Source organism: Aphelocoma coerulescens, chromosome 1 (genome assembly GCF_041296385.1).
Source record: "Aphelocoma coerulescens isolate FSJ_1873_10779 chromosome 1, UR_Acoe_1.0, whole genome shotgun sequence".
NCBI lineage: Eukaryota > Metazoa > Chordata > Aves > Passeriformes > Corvidae > Aphelocoma > Aphelocoma coerulescens.
The window spans coordinates 119,140,716-119,163,901 of record NC_091013.1 but is presented as its reverse complement, the minus strand read 5'-3'; the positions used below and the strand labels follow the sequence as shown (position 1 = coordinate 119,163,901).

General features: G+C 47.1%; 1 protein-coding gene and 1 long non-coding RNA gene across 5 annotated transcripts in view; one reads left to right on the top strand and one right to left on the bottom strand.

Moving 5' to 3' along the window:
- The window catches only part of FAM168A (family with sequence similarity 168 member A), a 128,389-nt gene that overhangs the window by 93,821 nt on the left and 11,382 nt on the right, over window positions 1-23,186 (top strand). For all 4 annotated transcript variants that reach the window (XM_069026645.1, XM_069026627.1, XM_069026635.1 and 1 more), the window contains one exon: window positions 22,682-22,762. In XM_069026645.1, the coding sequence (XP_068882746.1) occupies window positions 22,682-22,762 (81 nt within the window). The remainder of the gene's footprint in view (window positions 1-22,681; window positions 22,763-23,186) is intronic.
- LOC138116867 (uncharacterized) lies at window positions 19,208-22,970 on the bottom strand. The gene is made up of 4 exons (XR_011154375.1): window positions 22,846-22,970; window positions 22,399-22,488; window positions 21,330-21,547; window positions 19,208-20,968 (listed from the first exon to the last, which is right to left on the bottom strand). It is a non-coding gene; the product is annotated as an uncharacterized lncRNA (long non-coding RNA).

Genomic DNA, 23,186 nt, shown 5'->3' with positions numbered 1-23,186 from the left:
GGACTCTCTCCAGCAGCTCCAGGTCCTTGTGCTGTTGCTTATATAGATGGGTGATGTTGGGATGTACTTCTAATAAATGTCGAGGCTGACATGTGTTGATCTTGTCCCATCAAATAATGTCATCTTTCCAGTTGTGTATTTTCCTTGAGGGTTCTCTAGATGTGGGAAGCTCCAGCTTCTCCACTGAATTTTTGGTAGTTTTTTTCCTTCCTTCCTGAGAAGCTTATCCAGCAGCAGAGCACAGAAGACCATGGAAGGCAGATTGGTGCTTGCTGTGTTCAGTTCATTTGCTGGAAGTACCTGGTGGCCGTTTAGGGAAAGGGATGAATGCGGCAACCTCTGTCAAGCCCGAAAGGAAACACGATTAAGGCAGAATTGACAACTTCTATTTCTCCAGCCATCATTTGTCATCATGCTTTGGTGAACAACATCAAGAGGAAAATACTTTGTTGTGATGTGGATAGAGATATTGTTTATTTGTACTGGCACAAAGTGGCTTCAGCTGCCTGAAAACACAGCGAGATGAATCAGGCCTGTCATTTAACTCCTTCCCAGCCGGCTCTTCCCAAGGATTATACAATTAAATTTTTGATTAAATTGAAAATTTAATTGGATTTATTAGCTCTAGGGGGGTGGATAAACAAAGTTTATTGGTCCTGCATGGGAAACACAGGGTGATGTACAGTGAAATGAGGGGCTCATGGATTGCACAGTCCACTGCCCATCACTGCACTGATGCTCTCATAAAAACCCATCAGGAATTCCATACAAACTCTGAATTCAAACCATAAAAAAAAAAAAAAAAAAAAAAAAAAAAAAGCAGAATTCTAAAACCCAAGAAAAACTCCAAACCTCTCATTTTGTCTTCACATGGATCCTTTTTGCATGAAGGAAGCTGGTGGCTTCTTCTTGAATTATCTGGCTCTTTGGAGCAGAGAATAAAGACTTAAAGCAGCATCTGCTACCTATTAACATTTTCCCCATTGTGATATCACTGAATTAGTCCAAAGGAATTTTTTTTGGAGAAATCACAATCTTTTAGGAGACATCCCTTCCGGAATCTACTCCGTGTCTTTGTTCTGGGAAAACTCACATTTCTGCCTGTGCTTATCCCAGAAAAGCACCAGGCGAAATCTGGTTTGGGTTTGGCTTTTGCCGGTGTTTCCGAGCAGTTCCCTCTCTCCATCTCCAAGGTCACGTGCCTCAAAGATGGAGCTGCAGGACATGGATGTCTTACATGAATGAGAATAATCTCACAGATGGGGGAAGGCTGGGAATGAGATAAAAATTACGGTATTAGGTTTTTTTTCTTAATTCTGAAGGACGACGGAACTTCATTATCCAATCTGCTTAAAATTGAACGACCTAATGAAATTTCACACCCACTAAATTTAATCATGGATTACTCATGTGGGATTTGAATCAGATAAAAGGGCTGCTTCAGATATTTGGTAGCAATTGCATAAGGTAATAAAAAATCTGCAGTGTTCTTTGTCCTTTTCAGCAAATGTGAATTGCTTGACCTACTTTTCCTTTCTTTACTTTTTACCCTTTTTTTTCTTTTTTTGGGTATTCATGATCCTGACTTCCTCCTGGGCATCACTGAACAGTCGGTCCCACGCTCATCTACAAACCAGTGGATCTCAGGAGTGCTTCCTCCTGGGTGTTGGGGATGCAGGTGGATTATTGCTTTTGCTGCAGCAATTTGAGGCTGGGAAAAGAAAGAAATATTTTACAATCAATGTCTTAGCTCGTGTATTAAAAGGCCAGGCTGATAAGAGGATCTTGTTTGGGGCAGGTGGGGGTGGATGGTGGATTAAGGTTCTGCTTGGAGCTTTGGTTGTGGCTGCTGAATGAGCTTCTGCAGATCACTTTACCCCTCCAAACCTTTCCCTGCATGGATTTTACCCCTCCAGACCTGGCCTGTATGGATTTAAGTGGTATTTGACTTGCAGGGATGTTCTGGCTCCCCCCCCCCCCCCCCCAGAACTGGCAGGGCCTGTAGGAACCTTGACACAACACAGGCTCTGTGTTTACAACCTGTGTTTTTCCCCTCCTTCACCTGTGTTCCTGCAGAGCCAGCCAAAGGGTATGGAGTATTCTGGAAATAGCAGCTCTCCTGTATTTTTAGTGGGACCTTGGCATTTGGGGCTATTCCTTAACATCTACTTCAGGCAGCACCCCAAGCACAGAGCAAATCCAGGCCTTGCCCTGGAGCCTCAGAGAAGTGGAGCCTGGAGTCACTTTTGGGAAGTGGACAGTCAAAGGAGCCTTTGGAAGAGATGTTGGGTATTTAGGAGGACTTCTGGATTTTCCTACTGGGAAATGGAGCATACAAAGTTGCTTTTTGATGTGCTCTGAGAGAGCAGCACAAGCAAAGCTGGGGTGCTGGGGGGACCAAGGAGTTGGTGCCTCACTGTGGAAAAAGGGAGGCTGAGTGAGGATTAGGTGATGGAGAACCTTGAAATAAGCACAAATCCCTTACTTTTGGTAGAGGAAAGAGAGTCAAGTTGGGTGAAGGGAGAAGGGCATGTGCTAAGGAAATGATCTTTCCAGCAGTACTTGGAGTACACAGTGGTGGAATAGCAAAGCTTTAGTCAAGGCTGAAGGAAAAGCTCTTGTGATAGTGGAGATGTGAGATGCTCTGGCTCCTGGATGGATGGGGAAGGCTGTGTTTAAGGATGTTACACAGGAAGAGTTTGCAATCTCCCACCAGCAGTTGAAGACAGGGGTGAAGTTGTAGGTGCAAGGGACAGGGAAGATGCTGGAAGTTGATGGAGAAGTAACAAGAGCTTGTGGAGAAAACTTCTGTACTTCTACTCTGAGAGCTTCAGCTGATGGATTGGCATCCCTGATGTCCATGGGGAGATGGACACAAGCTGAAGTATTGTTTGGACAGGATGGGTCAGGTCTGTAGGAGACACCACTTGAGTTTTCTGTTAGGGAGTAAAGAGCTTTAAATTCCCCTTCAGGAAAAGCTGAAGTTGGAGAAACCACTTCTTGATTTGGAGCCTGACTGTCCAGAGTACAAAAAGTCAGTGGAGGAATGGCTGAAGAAGGAGAGAGAAACAGCCTCTGTTGTCAGATCTGTCTTGCTTTTGGCAGAATGGTTATTCCGAAGCTTGCGCCGTCCCTGCTGGGTGTCCACTGGGTGCCCTTCATCCTCAAAAAAACCCTAGGAAAAAAGCAGCCTCAGACATATAAAAGGATCCATTAACAAACTGAACAGCAGCTTCAAATGTCTTATCAAGGAGTAGGAAATCTCATCACAGCTGGATTACCCACGAGCTTCAGGGTTCTTTAAGGTCAAAAAGTAGCTAAGTTGTAGGGAACAGTGGGAAACAAGGGCACTGAGGCCTCCTCTGGAGGCTGCTGGGTTTGACTCCTGTCTTCCACATGTGGCCCACAACATTTTTGTTCTTATAATCCCTTCCCACGACCACTTTGCAGGCTTAGAGGGTTTTTTTTGCCAGTCTTTGCACACAGCCAGAATGAAGGGAATTTTCTGCCTGAAAGGTGTTCTGGGGTCTTTGCAAACACTGTGGTGTTCCCAGGTGGTGGTGAGAGCTTTTACCACAATTCTTCATCACCCTGCAGGACGATGCTAGGACTTTTTTTAATGGAAATCTGTAATTTTTGTTGGCATTTGTATGTGCACGTCTGGGAATGGTGGCCATGGTGGGCAGGAGGGGTTTCTGGCCATATTTGTCCAGGGATGCACATGTCCTGCTGCAGCAACTGTGATTAGGTGACTTCCACCACACTGTCAGGGATCTGGGGTGACCCTAGCATGTCCAGGGAAGGGAATGGAGCTGGGAAAGGGGCTGGAGCCCCAGGAGAGGCTGAGGGAGCTGGGAAAAGGGCTCAGCCTGGAGAAAAGGAGGCACAAGGGGGACCTTGTGGCTCTGCACAAGTCCCTGACAGGAGGGGCAGCAGAGGAGTTCTTCCCTCTGCTTGGGAGACACCCCTGCCTGTCTTCACTTGTGCTGCACCTTTAAAGCCCTGAATTTCTTGTTTAGTATAAAAACAAAATACGAGGCTGTCTCTGCCTGCATGGAATGCAAATTCTTTGTACGTGTGATGTGCCAAGGGTGTTCCTCTGCTGAGGCACCCTCGGAGCTGCTGCTCGGAGGGTCAGCACACTGGGAAGTGGCAGAGGGTGGGGTGTCCATGCTCATTAGGAATCTTTCAGAGTCATAAAATCACAGGACAGATTGGGCTGCAAGGGATCTTTAAAGGTCATCTCATCCAAGCATCCTACCATGGGCGGTGACACCTTCCACTATCCCAGATTGCTCCAAGCCCCGTCCAACCTGCCCTTGGGCACTTCCATGACCAGAGCCTGAAAAAATGTGGCAAGTGGTGGAAGGAGGAACAGCAGGAGCTGTGGAAGAGGAGAGAGTCTGGTCTGCTGGAGGGGAAAGGAGGAAGCAGCAGCGACACTTTGAATGGGTGTTTTGAAATATGCTCGGAGTTAATTTTATCCAGAAGCCTTTGACATGAATTTAGATTTGAAATCAGCGTTTGCTCATTACCGAGCGACTGATGAATGCCAAATCAGGTCATTACTCTTGGAGTGGGTTTTTATCTTCTCCCATTATCTGGGGTTGCTCAGATCCTCTTCATTCATAGTTGTCTTTTCTGGATATAATTGGGTTTAAGCAACTAAGATACTAAATGAAGTGTTGATAATGAGAAGGATTGTTCATCTCTCCGAAGATGGTTGGGTTTTTTTCCTTTCTCTCGCTCCTGGTGTGCTGAGGGCTGCTCAGGAGTACTTCTAAGCTCCATGCATTCAGATGTGTTCCATCACTGTCAGGATGTATGTGCTGACCCTACCCTCCCTGCTGCAGCACACGATCTGTGGGAATTTGCCTGCAGAGCTGAAGTTCCTGTGTCTCCATTCCTGAAGGCTGTTCCGACAGCTCAGTGAGTGCTTGGTGGGAGAATAACAAAATGACCTTAATACTTTTGAAAACTGAACTACCTTGTTTAACTCAATAACACTGAGAGGAAATTGGTTTCCCTTCCTAAAAATGTCTCCTCTCCTCCTGGAGGAAGGGATGAGGTTTCCATTTATCAGAGCAGTGGAGATCAACAGGAAAATGTTACCGAGTTCCTGCGGCGCTTTTAATAGAATAAGGAGGCAGTGCCCTTCAGCTGTTCCTTAGCCAAACAAAATGTTTGGTGAGCCTTTCTAATCTATCCTGGCAGGACCAGAGCCACCTAACAGCAGGAAATGTCACCATGGCCAACTGCTAAAATAATATTATAATTGTGTAATTTGTATTCCTGTGGGAGAATCCAATCATGTGCTCCAGCAGCCCAGAACCTGCCATGTCCCAGGCTGATCCCCCAGCGTGGGCAGCAGGGGAGGGGGATTCTGCCCCTCTGCCCCACTCAGGTGAGACCCCACCTGCAGAGCTGCCCCAGCCCTGGGGCCAGCAGCACAAGGACCTGGAGCTGCTGGAGAGAGTCCAGAGGAGGCCCCAGAGCTGCTCCAGGGGTGGAGCCCCTCTGCTCTGGAGCCAGGCTGGGAGAGCTGGGGGTGCTCACCTGGAGAGGAGAAGGCTCCAGGGAGAGCTCAGAGCCCCTTGCAGGGCCTAAAGGGGCTCCAGGAGAGCTGGAGAGGGACTGGAGACAAGGGCTGGAGGAACAGGACACAGGGAATGGCTTTATATATATATAAACCCGTTGTACTGCTGCATCCCCACTGAACATGACAATGTCACTGTGTATTTTTTCTCTCCAGCACACAAAGCTGAACCTCTGAGTTTGCAGGCTTCAGTATTTTCCCACATCTAAATCAATTTTGGACATGCCAAGCCTCGTGCTCCCACGCTGTATCTTTACACTAAATATCCTACTCCCACATCTTGTCATTTTTAAAAACGGGAGCACGGCCCAACAGGTCCTGGAGGGTTTTCCCTCTCTTTACACAGAGCTTTTGATTCCTGGATCTGTTTGAAAGTGTCTGAGGGCTTTCAAGATAAAATGCAGTTGTCTCCTTTTCACTCCTCTCTGGTAGGCAGAGTAAATGCCTTTGTTTCCGGGCATAGCTGAACTGCTGCCATTCCATTTGAAAATCCCATTAATCTCATGCATCCAACGATAACATAAAAAAGTAGTACAGTATATGGTTGGTTTTCTACCGGCGTCCTATTATTCAGTGAACACTCATGGCTCTGTGGGAGCAGGGCTTTGGGGGGACTTCACAGGGAACTGGAGGGAAATTTCCCATCCTGCAGGGATGTCCCTTTTTTACTCCTAAATCATCTCCAGTTTCCTACTCCTGCAGGAACTCCTGGCAGGAAGATGGGACTGCTGACATGCCTTTGAGTCTTTATCCCGAGGCATAAAATCCCAACATCCCCGATTGGTTTGGAATGGGAAGGACTTAAAGCTCATCCCATTCCACCCCCTGCCATAGGCAGGGACACTTTCCACCATCCCAGGTGGCTCCAAGCCCTGTCCAACCTGGCCTTGGACACTTGCAAGCATGGGGAAGCCACAGCTTCTCTGGGCACCCTGTGCCAGGGCCTCCCCACCCTCCCAGGGAACAATTCCTTCCCAATATCCCATGTAAACCTACCCTCATTCAGTTGAAAGTCATTCCCTTTGTCCTTTCACTTCACCCCCTTGTACTTATCTCCAGATTCTTCCCAGCACACAAATAGAAGGAGCTGGATGCCACCGGATTCTTCACATTTTCACCCATAAGAAATTCAGCTGAATGGTCGTGAGGAATATTTGTACTTCAGCAAGAACAGCTTTGAACTGGGAATAAATTTAACCATTAAATGAACTACTAAACTCCTCTTAAAACATAGGAAGGTTTCTTTGCACTGTGTGGCACCCTCCCCTTTTTTTCCCCCAGATAAATTGATGTTCCCCATTCTGTGGGGATTTAACTCTCTTTGTCTTCAGCTTGAACACTCCCCTAACTGTATTAATCACATATTTCCATCAGAAGAGATTTTTCAAAGTCTTTAAGCATATTTTGCACAGGTTGGAAGGCTCAGTGAGCTGCCAGCTCCCTCTTGTTACTCTTCAGATTTGTAATTCCCCAAAGATAAAGCAGCATTAGGAACAGTCCCCAGTTTTCTCTGGAAAGTAATTTCTGATTTCCATATTAATCAAAAATAGCTTTACCTTCGTCCTGCCCTAATCCTAGGAACAACACAGGAAGAAGATTACATTCTGTAGATGTCAGAAAAGCAATTAAAATTTGCACAGAGGAATCGAAGGAGGAAGGAATCTCACCTCTTTATTTTGTGAGCTGAGCAGGGAAAGACCCTGACCTCAAACTGTTTGTTTCTTACTGGCTCCTTTTCTTTTGAAGTGCCTGCTAGAATCGTCTTTAATATCGCAAGATTAAAATACTGGGGTTTCAGTAGGCTGAGAGGGTAATAGTGATGAGAAGAGACATTTAAGGAGGGTGAGGATTGGCTGTGAAGAGCCTGGAATTTGCAGCTGGGGAGGTGAGTGACTATTAATAGCTCTGTCTGTGGAGATGGATATTCCTTGATCCTCACGGACTCGAGTGCGTGTCCCTAGGGAGAGCCTGCAGCTCCCAGCCTGGAATAAAGGGAGGCCAGGAGAGAGGGGGCAGGTGAGGCAGTGCCTGCCATGCTGGGTGGCTCTGCTATAGAGATGTGGGACTGCAGGAATTTGGGAGGTTTGGGAGTGGTCTGAGAAGCAAAATCTGTCATAGCTGACAGGAGGATCATGGGGAGTAGTGGGGAAAAATGTGCTGGGGGTGGCTTTTGGGGTTTGACTTGGTGACCTGTCACGTGTCACCTGTCTGGGTGTAGCCAGGGTACTCTGTGGGTGAATCAGAAGTGGGAAGGGAGGTGGGATGTGCACAGAGGGCTGTTTACCTTGGCTTTTTGGGATGGGATTGTACCAGAAAAAGGTTTAGGTGCTGGGAAGAAGAGAAAGACACAACAGAATGGGATGGGCTGGGCTGGGCTGGGCTGGGCTGGGCTGGGCTGGGCTGGGATGGGATGGGATGGGATAGAAAAGTCTGTGGAAGCCCTGTGGAAGCTGTCCATGTGGAAAGGGCAAAGGGACACATAAGTAGATGCTGCTGGGGTATGGACTCCGTGTGTGTGGGATGGATTTCTCAGGATCCCGCTGTTGCTCTTACCTTTGCGGAGAGGGGAGTTTCCCAGAGCTGTTCTCCTAAACATTTTATTCTCCAGTTTTTCAGGCCCCTGCAGGGCAAACACTGAAGCTGCAAATACCAATTTATACTGACTGAACCTTTGAATTGAACCCAGTTTGCAGCTGGGCTGATTGTTGTAGATCCCTTCCAACTGAACAATTCCATTCTAATCTCTTCTATTCCTTCCATTCCATTCTTTCCTTTTAGTGGGCACATCTAAGTGTTCTCTGGAATGTGTGACATCATACCCACAATAATTCTCTTCCTGAAATGCTTCTGCTGTTAAATAAACCCATTCTGGAAATTCCTTTCCTTCACTTGGCTGATAACCCTGGACCAGTCCAAGGCACGGTGATCAAACTCTTGTTTTGGATCCCAAAGGCCTGTATTTATTGGAACAAATTTCTCCAGCAACTTGCCATGTGCCTGGTGACAGTTCTGAACACTGAACTTTTTTCTCCTGCTTTCCCCATGCACTACAACTCACAGGAATATGATCATGGAATGACTTTAATTATATGGGATATTGGGAAGGAATTGGTCCCTGGGAGGGTGGGCAGGCCCTGGCACAGGGTGCCCAGAGCAGCTGTGGCTGCCCCTGGATCCCTGGCAGTGTCCAAGACCAGGCTGGACGGGGCTTGGAGCAGCCTGGGCTAGTGGAAGGTGTCCCTGCCCGTGGAAGGGGGCTGGAATGAGATATTTTCTGAGGTCCCTTCCAGCTCAAACCAGTCTGGAATTTTATACAGGATCTTCTGCTATAAAACTTTGCTTCCTATTTTATGGCATTAAAAGCATTTTTAGTTGTGACTTACAGCCTGTGAGAGCCCTTTATAATGCTATTTTAGATTAAAACTCTTGAGGTCTTTGTGTGTTGGTTTATTTTTGATAGGGAGAAAAAACCTGCTGCAAAAAGATGATTGTCTTCATGCATTTTTAAACTTACTCAACCAGAGTTGTGACGGTGACAAACTGGCCTCAGGTCATTTCTTCTCCTTGACATTTGCAAGTCAGACACATTTTCCAAGCTGTGGCTGCCCCTGGATCCCTGGAAGTGTCCAGGGCCAGGTTGGACGGGACGTGGAGCAACCTGGGATAGTGGAAGGCATCCCTGCCCACTCCAGGGAGGTGGAATTGGATGAGCTTTAAGGTCCCTTCCAGCCCAAACCATCTGTGATTCTGTGATGCTTTGAACTCAAATACATTTCCTGAAATGCTTCCAGCATAAATTTAGAAAATTCTAGACTCCTAATAGAATTCTCATTAATTTGTTTTACTGGAAATTAAATGCTAAAAGCGAGTCTTTCAATTGCTGTTATATTTCTCAATTTCTTTGCTGTTGGTCCTGTCATTTTTGAAAAGGATTGGGGCAGAAAGCCCAGTTCTTGATGGCAGTGCTGGGGCACTGCTTGACTTCAGCTGGATTTTGGATCTAAGATCTCATTTTATTTTTTTCAAGGACAACAGCTTAGATTTGAGCTATGGGTGACCTGGGCAAGCAGGGGGTGGGCACTACACGTTAGAATTCCACCTAGGAAATGAAGCTGATGTTCAATCATGGCTTCCCTCAATTTATTGCAGTGAGGACAGTCACTGGGATAAATTAATTGTAATGCATTGATTTTGTCCTGGAGAGCTGCAGAAGTTCATTAGCATTGAGCAGGAGCACTGCCTGACCAGCTGCCTGGTGGTTATTTGACCAAAATGAGTCACTTTGTGCCAGCAAGGACACCCGAGATGTCACCATGCACCGAGGACTGCGTTTGATGTTTGCCAGGTGACCTGGACCTGGCACTTGCCTGTGTGTTAAAGAAGGAGCAAAATCTTTAGAAGTGTTTCCTAAGGCTGCTCCATTTCCCATCAGTCTGTGAAAACCACATTCCTATAGGAAATTGCTGATTTCTTTAGGCCATGGGAAAGCTTCCTCAGAGCCTCCTTTGCCATCACAGGCAGGGAGAGCTTCCACTATCCCAGCTTGCTTCAAGCCCTGTCCAGCCTGGCCTTGGACACTGCCAGGGATGGGCAGCCAGAGCTTCTCCAGGCAGTGTAATATGTGAATCCATAAAGAGCTTAGAGAGATGAGGAATTGTCTCCATGTTTTTATAGTGCTAAGGCTTTAGAGTAATTTAAAAGCAATCTTTACACAGAGCTTTTAAAATAACCCTCTCCAATAAAATAAATGTAGTTTATGCTTGCCCTGCTTGGAAGTAGACCAGGACTTTGTGGATGACGGGAGGTCTCCCATGAACTGAGATGGAGTGGGAGGCAGAGGAGGATTTCAGGGGATCTAAAGGGAAAGCAGCACCACTGCCTACAGAAGCACTGGTGAGGGACTGTGTGCTGCCAGTCATGTTGTGCCAGGGTAAATACAAACTTGGTTTATTTTAGCTATTTTAGTTATTTTTAAATGTAGACACAACCTCGGCCGATCCTTTATTTCTCAACTGTTCCCGTTAACATTTTTAGGCAGAAGACAAAACCTGCCAGGAGTTTTGGCTCTGTAGAGAAAACAGGGTGTCCAGAGAAGCTGTGGCTGCCCCGGGATCCCTGGCAGTGTCCAAGGCCAGGCTGGACAGGGCTTGAAGCAGCCTGGGATAGTGGAAGGTGTCCCTGACATGGCAGGGGTTGGAACTGAATGAGCTTTAAAGCCCCCTTCCACCAACCATTCCATGATTCTGTCCATAATCCATAATTATGTGGATATATTGCTATTTTCAGTTTCAGGTGCCTCAAATGATATTTTATGAAGTACATCTGATGCCACGAGTAAATGGCAGTTTTATAGTGTTGGCTTTTTTGGTTGCAATTTTAAAGTCCATCCGTGAGATTCCCCTAGATGCCCCTTCCCTCTCCTTCACTGCGCTCCTCGCTTAAATCATCCCTCAGGTTCTGCTGGTCAAACCAAAGCCTGCTGATATGCTGAGTCCCAAACCATAATTAGTCATCTTCCCTTTTGTAGGCTGATTTTACAACCCAGCAGCCCCCAGTACAGGAGGGGGGTGATGTGAACCCTCTGATTTTATTTTACTCGACATTGTGCCTTTGGCTCCTTCAACTTCTGAGCTTTTCTCTTTTTTCTTCTCCCTTTTCCATCCCAGTCCATTACTCTAATTTGCTGCTCCTGGAGGGAGCTGCTGATCCTTTTTGCTGTTTCCCAGCCACGCTGGATGTGTTGTTTTTAAGGCAGCCTCACTACCTGCAGCACGATGACTCAGTTTGGATTTGCCAAGTCCCCACGTTTCTGCCCAGAAGTCGGCTCCTGGACTGAATTCCTGAGAGGATTGTTGGGAGCACAGCATGGAATCCCCAGATCCTTGGAGGATGTTAAAGTCACAACTATTCCCTAAACACAACCCAACACTGCCCTTCTAAAATGAGGGGGAGGAGAGTGCCCCAGGGGCCTTTAATTCACCCCATCCCTGGAAATCTCCAATGCCACGTTGGATGGAGCTTTGAGCAACCTGGTTTTTTAAATCCCTCCAGGGATGGGGACTCCACCACTTCCTTGGGCAGCCCAGACAATCCTTTCCATGAAGAAATTTTCCATCCTCCTCCCTCGCTCTCCATCTGCCACCCATCCTGAGAGTCACAGGGGTCTCCCAGTTATCCATGTGAAATAATTGCCCCACACAAATCTTGAGATTTTTTTAAACAAGCCTGGCTGCTTCCCTGTGTCAAAAATAAGCAAAAGAGGACCTACCACAAATTTATCACTTTTTAGTTGTGTGTGCAACCAGGAAGATGCACCTCAACCATAAAATGCAATTTATTTAATTAAGCAATTGCTTTGCTGAGTTCGACCAGTGTAGAAATCCTTGCTTTATAGCAAGCAAATAAAAACTCTGCTAACAGATCCCAGGCTGTCACCCCTCAGCTGTGTGGGGTTTATTACATTTGGAGTTTCTTCCAGGCTTTTTCTAAGGAATAAAATATTTACAGGATGGAGGGAAGGGATTTCTATTTTCTTTTTTGGATTTATTTTTTTCTTCCCAAGCTTTCTGAAGCGATGCTCTACCAGAACAGCTGGTGCAAAAACATAACTCCAAGTATTCCCAGAAATTGGTTGGGTTTGGAGTATTTTTTAGGAGAGGGATTATAGGGCATGAACATGGTTTATAACACTTCTTTAGGAGTTGAAAAATTCAGTTTATGAACCAGAAGTAGTAAATTCTGCACAGCCCTGTGATTCCAGTGCTGTTCTTCCTCCCTGGGTTTCGGTGAGTTGGGCAGGAGCTGGTGGGATTCTCAAGGGCCAGGTATAACAGTCAGGGAATCTCATCCCAGCTCTTGGCTGGAAAATCAATTACAAAAACCTTGGGATAAGGGATCTTTGTGGGATCACTGTATCCCTGCTGCCTTTCTGACAGAACCTTTGCACTTCCAAGCTGCTGAAATCAGATTTTATTTCCACCAGAGCTGTTTTTTAAACAGCATGGTGGAGTTTTGCCAGTTCAAATATTAGGGATTCTCAGCTTCCCCCAAGCACAATTTGAATCCAATCTCCTGGCCCAAATGCGTGTGAGAGACCCATTAAGCCTTTTAACACCCAAACCCTGCTTTTGTTAATATTCTCTGTGTGCTCCATCTGCTGCTGTGTTTGTCCACAGCCAATGGATTTGAGAGCAGTTCACTTCTCTGGTCTGAGGCCAAAATGTCCAAAATACCATATGGACATTTGAAAGTTAATGAGCATTTATAATTTTCAATATCTAAGGCTCTTGTGATCCCTAAACCTGAGTCTTCCTGAGTTTGGCTTCTTCTGGTAACCCTAAATGTTTTATCATTTTGAATTTTTATCTTTGCAGATGAAAATCACTGCATTCATGCTTTCAAACTGGCCCTTTGGGGCAGTAATTTGATTTGTAACATTGTTTTGACTGTTCTGGAGTTGCTTATTACTAAAATGAGCTGAAATAGGAAATTTGGTGTCCCCAGGAGATGTTGTGTAAGGGTGTGAATCAAGGATGAAGTCAGGAGGATGCTGCCAGTGCCAGAGGAGAATGTGGAGTGTAAAAAGCAGAGATGGGAGCCAGCACAATGCTTGTGCTATAGAGAGACTTAATTAGTCAATTAATTGATTGATTACTGGGGAGTTTCTGTTGTGTTAATTGGTCATGCTCAGGGCACTGCTGGGCACCTTGGCTTTGGCAGCTCACCTGGAATACCATTTTAAAGGTGGCTCCAACACTGGCAAATTCAATTCAAGCATCTTGAATAAGAAAAACTAAAAGCAAGGAGCTTTCTGCCATCGCTTCTTCCATCCCAAACCATTCCAGGATTTATTTTGTACCAGCTGTTGCAAACACCAACTTGCCCCAGAAAAAAGGGACAAATTCCCAGTTCCAGGATCTAGGAAGGTATCAGGAATGCAGACTGGAGCAGTTGCTTTTCCTTAGCTGGAAGCACAGAGGTTTTGCATGGACCACACTGTCTGTGACAGAGCAGGAATTACAGCTGGAGCAAAAACCTGGGGCTTGAGCTGATTCTCTTTTTAGCTCCTGGCTTGGGAGCAGAGCTGAAAAGGATGGATTGAAAATTAGCCAGATGAACAAGTGCATTTTGGACATCACAAAGGGCTGTTTTCTGAGCAGTTATTGTAAATACCCTGCTGTAACCTATAACCTGAGGGCATGGAGAGCGTGGAGTCCTGCCTGCATTTACATTCCCAACTTCTCCAGAAAGGGCCTTCACACCCCTCTAGAGCTGCCATAAAAACTCTGTCAGAGCAGACCAGGAGTGTCCAGGTGAGGCTCTCCTCGCCCTCCACAAATCCAGGGAAATGGCAAATTCGTGATTGAAAAGCAAAATAATGCATTCCTGGGAGTGTCCAAGGCCAGGCTGGACAGGGCTTGGAGCAAGCTGGGATAGTGGAAGGTGTCCCTGCCCTTGGTGGGGGTGGAACTGGATGAGCTTTAAGGTCCCTCCCAACCTAAACCATCCTGGGATTCTAATACTACATGGTCTGTTTCAAGCTGAGCACTCTTCTGCCATCTTAATTTATTTTACGACTTTCCAGCTAAATATTTCCCTGGGGAACATTGTTGGATGTTGAGCCACAGTTGAGTATTTAAGAAAAACTGTGAAGGAGCTTCTTTATCTCAGGCTTCCCCTTTCTGTGGAGCAACAAACCCTTCTATTTTATCAGTAGGGGCTGTTCATATCCTACTTTGGATTCTTCAAATACAGAACGAAGTAAATCATTGCAAGGAGAATCAATATTGCACACATTAAACCTTTTCCAGAACTTCTTTCCCACAGAGCCTTGTCTGAACACAGGAGAGGATACGACACATGTCTCTGGCCCAGAAGTGATATTGATTGACAGTCTGACAAGTTCTGTCACTCTGGTTTATTTATAGTGTGTGCACTAAGCAATCAACAATCTCTCTAATATTTTTGGACAGTTGCTCCTAGTTTTCAGGATGAGTTTTGCTCATCCAAATGCATCCCGTACGCAGACAGCTGCAGTAAGGCCTGGGAGGTTTGTTTTGGACGTAGGTGGGAAGCAAAACTGAGGTGGAATTGAAATGAGAATGGAAATGGGAATGATCTCTTTTGTCCAACAGCTTGCAACTGTATTGAACCTTAGAAACCGGTCTGAAAGCAAGTTTTGTCTGAGCAAGAGAAAATCAGGGCAATGTGAGTCCAAAACAGTGCTTCTGTCATTTTCTTAATATCTTTTTGGGCTCGTAAATTCTCCTAATTCCTGGCGTGATGAAGGAGAGAGCTTCCAGCTGACGTATGGCATCATGCAACCACAAAGTCCCATGGAAGAGCTCAGAATTCTGTGCAAAATCTTTGCTTTTGCAGCTGAATTCCCAAGCAACCAGGACTCTGCAGCTCCTCAGGGCAGGGAGGCCCCACCATCCATCCCCTTGTCTTTGACCTCCAGCTGGGAAAAGCTCCTCCAGGCAGGCAGGACCCCATTGTGTCAACGCTGTGACCCTGTGGAATGGAGACAAACAGGCAGTGCCACGTGTCCAAGCCGTCCTGCCAGACACTGGAGGTTTTCTCTCCATCACGCCATGCCAGAGGCACCTCTGCCACTCCCAGCACTCTCAGCCGTGCTTTCTCAGGAGTCTGTGCAATATAAAGGAAATGGTCATCAAAAGAAAATATTTCCCACCGGATTCCTGTGGGTTTTGTCGGGATTTGGGGGTGGTTGGGTTTGTACGTGAGGCTGCAGCAGCATGGTTGTGTTATCCATGATGCCTGTGGCGCTCCTGTCCTTGGGATCCAAGCGTTGTGCTTACCATGTAAAATGTGGATAACCCACAAGGAGAATTCCTTAAGGAGTGTGTGCTTTCACACAAATGGAATTCACCACCCTCTGGATCAAGCTGTGATCCTGGGGAGGGAGAGGAAGGAGACACAAAGAGGTACAGACGTCTTCTCACCAGAGAGGACCTGCACTCGTCCTCATCCTCCACTCTGCAAGTCCAGAGCTGCCTCCCCTCCTGGGGAGCCTGCTCCCCCTGTGTAATGTCTTCCCAATCCTGGGAATGTGAAGTTGGAGTGATGGGATATTGGGAAGAAATCATTCCCGTTGAAGGTGCTGAGAGCCTGGCACAGGGCGCCCAGAGAAGCTGTGGCTGCCCCTGGATCCCTGCAAGTGGCCAAGGCCGCATTGGCCAGGGCCCGGAGCAGCCTGGGAAGGTTGGTGTTGCATGGCCCTGGGTAATGAGCAGGATGTGGTTGCTGTTTATGTAAAGGGAAGGACCCTTCAGGTGAAAAAAGAATCACCTGTAAAAGGTCTTCAGGAGCGAGGTTGTCCAATGTGAGAGCAAATCTTTTATTAAAGCCGTTGCTGTGTCTGGTGATTCCACATTCATTTGACTGCTCCGCTCTTGGGCTGATGAGGCTTGAAACAGTAATAAGGGGGTGGCATTTTTTCATGGGAACAAATGTATTTATTACCCTCAGAGCCTTCAGAAATGCTGGATTCTCAACCATCCATTAACTTGCTCTTCAGAACAGTCCCACCCTTGCTTTCAGCTTTTCCTCTATTTTTATATCCATTTAGCATGAGTGGGCTGGAATAGTTTCATGGCAAGGCAGTGAGTGAGTGATGGGGTAGCTGTGGTTATGTGGGATGATCAGTGTGAAATGAAACCTGCTCCAGCCCCTGGGCTCCTGCAGCATCCAGGTGCACTTACCTGGCTGCTTGTCCAAGGAGAGGACTCAGGAGATGTTTGGATAGAACTTGCCATGGAAATGTGTCCATCACACAAATGGATCTGTGTGATGAGGGAAGAAGGGAAAGGTTATCCTGACTTTCCTGCCCTGAGCTGGCAGAGCAGGATTCACTCAGAGATGTTTTAAACAGTTCCCACTGAGCAGGGAAGGTCTGGCAATGCCCTGTGTAAGAAGCTGCTCAGAGGTCACCTGCCTAAATCCCATGTGCCAAGGGATATTCCCTGGGGACGGCTCCCCAAAAGGCAGGAGGAGATGCATGGCCTAAGCCTGGAGTTCTGCAGCTGTGTGAGGAGCCAAGCAGGCTGGGAAGATCCTTCTGGAATGAGATTGGCTCATGCCATGGGAGAGCAAGCTTTGACAACACCCCTGCTGTGAGTCCTTTCGGAAATGCTGGAGCTCTTCATCTCTGGAGGCTGGTTTCCGATGCAGAATTAGTTCCCAGATGGCCTTCTCAGCCCTTTTCCCTGTGTCCCCTCTCCATCACATAGCCAGGCACATTCTTTCCGGTGTCACTGCTCCCAGCAATCAACGTTCAAGAGCCTTTGCTGCGAGTCTGGCTGGTGGAGGCTTTGGTGGAGCTGTGCCAGGGAGCCTACGTGGTGTCTGCTCTCTCATTTCTCACTTCTGGGGTAATTCCTCAAGTACTAAATCTGCACATTCATTTCCCAACATGTGATTTTCTGCAGGAATAAATTCCCAGTCGGTCTAAAGGGAATGGATTTACTGCGGCGTGTAGTTTGAAGGCATGAAGTTTCTCACGTTTTTGTCCTGAGAAGGTGCTTGTAAATCCTATTTTTGAAGAGTTTCTGAGGGCTGGGCAATAAAGAATGAGAAATGCTAGATGGGCTTAAAATAGAACATGAAAGTGTTTTGCAGGGGAAAATGCTTTGGCTCCATCTGGCTGACCCGAGGAGGTGATCGTAAAGCAGAAATGTTCCTGGGGCTGCTGCAGCTCCAAAGCTGTCACTCAGCAGAAACAGAGGGCTGGACAGTGGTTAATGGGGTTTAGAGGGAGAATTGGTAAAACAGAATCACAGAATCAGGTTGGAAAAGCCCTCCAAGACCATTGAGTCCAACCATTCCCCCAGAACTGCCAAAGCCACCACTGACCCATGTTCCCAAGCACCACATCAGCATGGCTTCAGGCGTGGGGACTCACCTCTGCCCTGGGCAGCTGTGCCAGGGCTGGGCAGCCCTTTCAGTGAAGGAATTTTCACAATATCCAATCTAACCCTCCCCTGGGCCAGCCTGAGGCCGTTCCCTCTCCTCCTGTCCCTGTTCCCTGGGAGCAGAGCCCGACCCCCCCGGCTGCCCCCTCCTGTCAGGGACTTGTGCAGAGCCACAAGGTCCCCCCTGAGCCTCCTTTGCTCCAGGCTGAGCCCCTTTCCCAGCTCCCTCAGCCTCTCCTGGGGCTCCAGCCTCTTCCCAGCCCCGTTCCCTTCCCTGGACACGCTCCAGCCCCTCCTTTTAATAAATGTCCTTCTTTTTGGGGGGGGGCCAAATAATCTCTTGTATTTATCCACCTTGGAGCGATGAATGCCACAAGAGGGACATTTTGTGTGGCTGCCTGGCTTTTCCTTCCAGGGAGTGTTGGTGGTTAATGAGCTCTCAATTGCAGCAAGTGTGGAGCTGGAGTCCTTGGCGGTTCAAGGAGTTGAAGTGTGGTTTTATAGTGCTTTGTCCTACCCTTAGATAAGGGACTTTATCATTTGTCCCTGTAAAAATCCTTGTGACACGGCCACTTTCAGGAGTCTGCACTGCTTGAGACTCGTTAAGAAAAAAGAATGAAGGAGAATATTTTGTCTTGCAAATTAATGTCGGCTGCTTGTAGCAATTAAGGCCTGGATCAGATAATGGTCAATGAAACTACTCTTGAAAAAGTGAAATGGCACATGCTGGAATTGAGTGTTGTAAGTGACAATTCCCAGTGGGTGGGAGGCTGAGACATGGACCAAAGCATGGGCCCTGTAGCCACGGAGAAGCAAACTCTCTTTCAAGGATTTCGAGAGAACCAAGTGCTTCAGAGCCTGAGCACTTGTGGATTGTCATTGCCTGGGTGTTATTAGATGATTTTGATGCAGAAACATTTAAAATGCATGTAAAATTAAAGGTGGCTTTAAAATACCTACTTATGCAGCCCCATGTGCTTTTCGCTTTGCACGGTTATTGTGTGGTGACTTTTAAAGCAGCTCAGTCAGTGCTTCCCAGAGCTGGAGTGCTGCGTGTTTTCCTTGGGGAGGAGATTAAATGAACACTGCCTTTCTTACTCCTATTGATTGTGGAGATGATATTAAATTAAAATAAGCCACAAAGTATCTTTGGATATTCTGAGGAATCGAATAAATTTTGTTCAATATTTTTCATCTCATTTTCTTTCCTTCTGCACCACAGCAAAGCCCCAAGCCCCAGCAGAGACAGAGTCCTGTCATGTGCAGATCCATAGAAAGTAAAGGATATTTTCTTTCTGTTCCTGACATTTTCATGTCAAGTGGGTTTGAGCCTCTTGCTGTTATTTTTCATTCAAGGTGATGAGGCAGGACAGACGTGGCAGGAGGGGAGCAGTGTCAGCAGGAGGGGAGCAATGTCAGCAGGAGGAACAGCGATTTACAGGAGCTCTCTTAGGTTTTCCAGGGGGAAAATCAGAGCAGGATGCCAGATGCTTTGGTGCTGCCACCTTTGCTGAGCTCATTCCTGGTTGTTGGATCCAGGCTTTGTCTTGTACCCAAGGGAATGTGAGACATGGGGACCGTCATGGACGACCACAGCTTTTGCTTCCATGTGGGAGCTGATTTGGGATTATTTGGGGATGAAAAAGAGCCAACAAAAATATCCTAGAGGTTCAAAACCAGTAAGATATAAAAATTATAGGATTTTGGAGTAGTTTGAGTCAGAAGAGAGAGACCTTTAAAAGCCCATCCAGTGCCATCCCCTGCCACATGCAGGGACACCTTCCACTCTCCCAGGCTGCTCCAAGCCCCAGAGTCCAACCTGGCCTTGGACACTTCCAGGCATCCAGGGGCAGCCGCAGCTTCTCTGGGCACCCTGTGCCAGTGTTTTATCACCCTCATTGTACAAAATGTCTTCCTCACACCTAATCTAAATCAAGCCTCCTTCAGTTTGAAACCTTTCCCTTTGTCCAATCACAACAGGCCCTGCTAAATGAAAAATGTCTCATGTATTTTTGAACCTGCTGATTTTGAATGCTGGGAATTTCCAGGCATGTTTCTCCTGGCACAAATTGCCCCAGATTCTGCTACTTTCTTATTTTTCACTATGTCCAAAAAAAGGAGCAAACCACATGAATTTTCCTGTACCTTTCCCATCTCTGCTTCCCCTTAAAATAGAAAGGACAAGTTTTCTTGCTGGAGGTCAGCACTTATCAAAGTTTATGAGATCAGAGTGGAAGATAGTGCAGAGCAGGGCTTCTTTTTGCATCCAAAGCTATTAAAGCTTCCTTGATAGAAATCGTATTTATTTGAGCCGAAATGATTCCAAAACCAGCCGTAACTTACCTTCAGAACAACAAAAGATACCAGGGTAAGGAAGAGTCCTGCCAAGCAGAAACTAAACCCCTAAAAAAGGAGAAAGACTGATTGAGTCCCCAACCCTGGAGGGTTTTAAAATAGGTGTGGATGTGGCACTTGGGGCATGGGTTAGTGGTGGCCTTGGCAGTGCTGGGCAGCGGTTAGACCTGATGGTCCTAAAGGTCTTTTCCAAGTGAAACAACTCTGTGATTCTATAAATACACAGTTGCCTCCATCTGCCTGAAATAAACCCTTCAATATTCGTCTGGACGGAAAATCTTACCCAAAGCCACACTTTTCCTGTGGTTTGATTTATTTCAGGCCCTTTTTTAACGTATAACCCCAATGGTGCAAAGTTCGGTCTGAGTAAAGGAGGGCTTTTTTCCTGAATTTGACAGTGGGTGAGTGCTGGTGGCACCTCAGAGGGCACAGGTGAAACATTTGTGACCGCACAGGACTGTGTTTCTCATGGCTGGTGACTAAGGACTGTTAATTAAGGATTATTACTAAAGACTGCAGCAGTTTGTGGGACTCAGGGCTTATCTGGGGGGATTTTCCAGCAGCAGAGATGAGAAGAACTTCCTGGAGCCCCAAGAGACTGTCATCTAGATCCTAATCCTTCGGGAATGAGCAAGGGACTTCCCAACACCGTGGCACACACACAGCCAACATCATCTGTGCCCGTGGCAGGGGGGTGGAATTAGGATGATCTTTGAGGTCCATTCCTATCCCGACCAGTCTGGGATTCTACCAAACCAGGTGCCAAGATGGTAAAACCCCATGGAGAAACACAGGTGGGAGAATTTTAGGGAAAATATGCTTCAAGAAGTGAGCTGGAGTTGGCTTAACAGCCCTGGCCAGATTGTCAGGAGGAAATGGGAAAAGTGTGGAGCAGTGAATGTCCTGGAAAAGACATGGTTATCTTCTAATGAAGTGGAGAGACGGGATATTTCTGATTTAAGATCCTCATCATTAATGCTCTGCTTGCAATCACTGGATCTGCAAATAACTTTCTAAGGAGCTTCTTGATTGCTGAAAGGCTTTAGATATTCCTGGGTACGATGGCAACAGAGTTCCATGTAGCCTGGAAAAAAAAAAAAAATCTGTTAAACTGCTGCTTATCCAACATTAACTACAGCAATTTTTAATTAACCTGATTTAGAAGCCAAATATATCACTGATGAAAATGAGAGGGTAGAACATCCAGTCATTTATTCCAGTACAGTGGTCATGATTGTTGAATTAGATTTATTCAAGTGAACCTCAACATTTTGCCACAGAAGTCAGTGGTGCCAGGGTTTGAGAGCAGTGGGATTTGGGGCATGGGAGGGGGGACTGTGCTGTGGCTCTTTGGGTGCTCAGCGGGGGGAGAACCGACCCACGCTCGCTTTTATTTAATGAAATAAACTATTTTAAAAGGTGGGTGTAAATCCACTGCTAATTACCTCCTTCCAGCCTTTGCTGGCAGCCAGCAGCCAGTATCAGTGGGGCTTGGCATGGAAACACTCTCCAAGGGTCATTCCATTGGCTCTGCTCTGGGATGAGGGCCAAGGGGACGCACAGATAAACCGGGCAGTGACGCACAGCAAAGCCAAATTCTCCACCAGCAAAGCAGGATTAACGTGTTCCGTTCACTCTGCCGGGGTGATTTACTCAGCAGCACCTGAGGAGGATGGAGTTACTCGGGTGTTACTCTTTTCAGGAGGGAAAACTTCCAAGAAATTGAAGGAAATGAAAAGCAAAGTGGTGACCAGTGATAGGACCTGAGGGAACATCTGGAGCTGTGCCAGGGGAGGTTTAGGTTGGGTATCAGGGAAAGGTTCTTCCCGCAGAGGGTGCTGGGCACTGCCCAGGCTCCCCAGGGAATGGGCACGGCCCCGAGGCTGCCAGAGCTCCAGGAGCGTTTGGACAGCGCTGCCAGGGATGCCCAGGGTGGGATTGTTGGGGTGTCTGTGCAGGGCCAGGGGCTGGACTGGATGATCCCTGTGGGGCCCTTCCTGCTCAGGAGATTGTGTGATTCTGTGGAAAAGGAGCAGACCGAGGTGCAGAGGTTGTGTCTGTGCTCTCCATGGAGGAGAGAGATTTCCAATGAAGTAGGAGTTGGATGCTGGACACCTGCACTGTGTGGGTGCACACAGGCTCTGGGGTGTGCCATGATTTCCAGCCCCCCACTTCCATCACACGATTCCCCTGAACTCCCTCTGACCACTCCAAGTGAGGCTGGTGGAAACTGAAGATGCTCTGCAGCCTTCCCCAAAGTGCCCATTAAACCCTGCGTGGCTCCAAAGGGTCCGAGCGTGTTCCTTCCAGGTGGCCTGGCAGGTAATTGGGTGCCTCCTGGGAATGGCACTTGTGCAGTCATGGGTGAATACAGGGCTGGCATGTTTTCCTGCAGGATCCCTGCCTTCCCTTCAGCACGAAACTCTGCTTAATGGAAGTGCTGAGCTCTCTAAAGTGCTGCCATGCAGCCTGGGAAAACCTTTCCGATATCGCTGTACTGGTGGGGTTTTGTACCTGAATTCCATGGTCAGAGTATGGATTTTCCCAGCAGCTCTCTCCAAAGCACAGGAGAATTCCTGCATTCTGCATTCTGATCCTTGTTTCCTACAGGAATAAAGGTGAAATACTGGTGATGTCACATGTAAGTCTGTGGAGCACCTTCATGGTCCTTCCTATTCCTGGAGAATCCACCTGTATTTTCCCTCGGTGGCTTCTGTGCTCACACAGGTTGTTTATTTCTTTCCAGGGGTGCCATTTGGTTGATAAAACCCTAATTCCTGTTTTTCTCTCATTCCAGGTTATCCAACAGGCTATCCCACCGCTGCCCCAGCCTACAATCCCAACATGTATCCAACCAGCAGCCCCGGCTACGCCCCAGGTAAAAATCCTGAAAAAGGCCTGAAAACGTTCCTTGCTCATCCATTTCCAAGCACATGCTGGAGATGAAAAATAGTATCTCACCCTTCCATTCGACTTCTGGTTGCTTGGGATGTTTATTCTGAATGGTTTTGCCTCAGAGGAGCCACAGGATTTTAAAACTTGCTAATGAAGCCGTCTTTGAGCGTGCAGCAGGAAGAGCTGCTTGCATAAGGAACACAAAGCTGGACTTTGTGCCAGTCTTGCTAAACCCTCTCTCCCTTTAATTGCCAAGTTTTCAGTCTCCCAGTTGTCATAAAATCAGTGGATCCCCAGGCTCAGGCGCTTTCCAAGGCTGATGAAACAGGAATGAGGGATTTGTTGCCAAAATCTTTTGGTTTTGTCTTCTCCACATCACAGTTTACACATATTCCGTAAAACTGTTT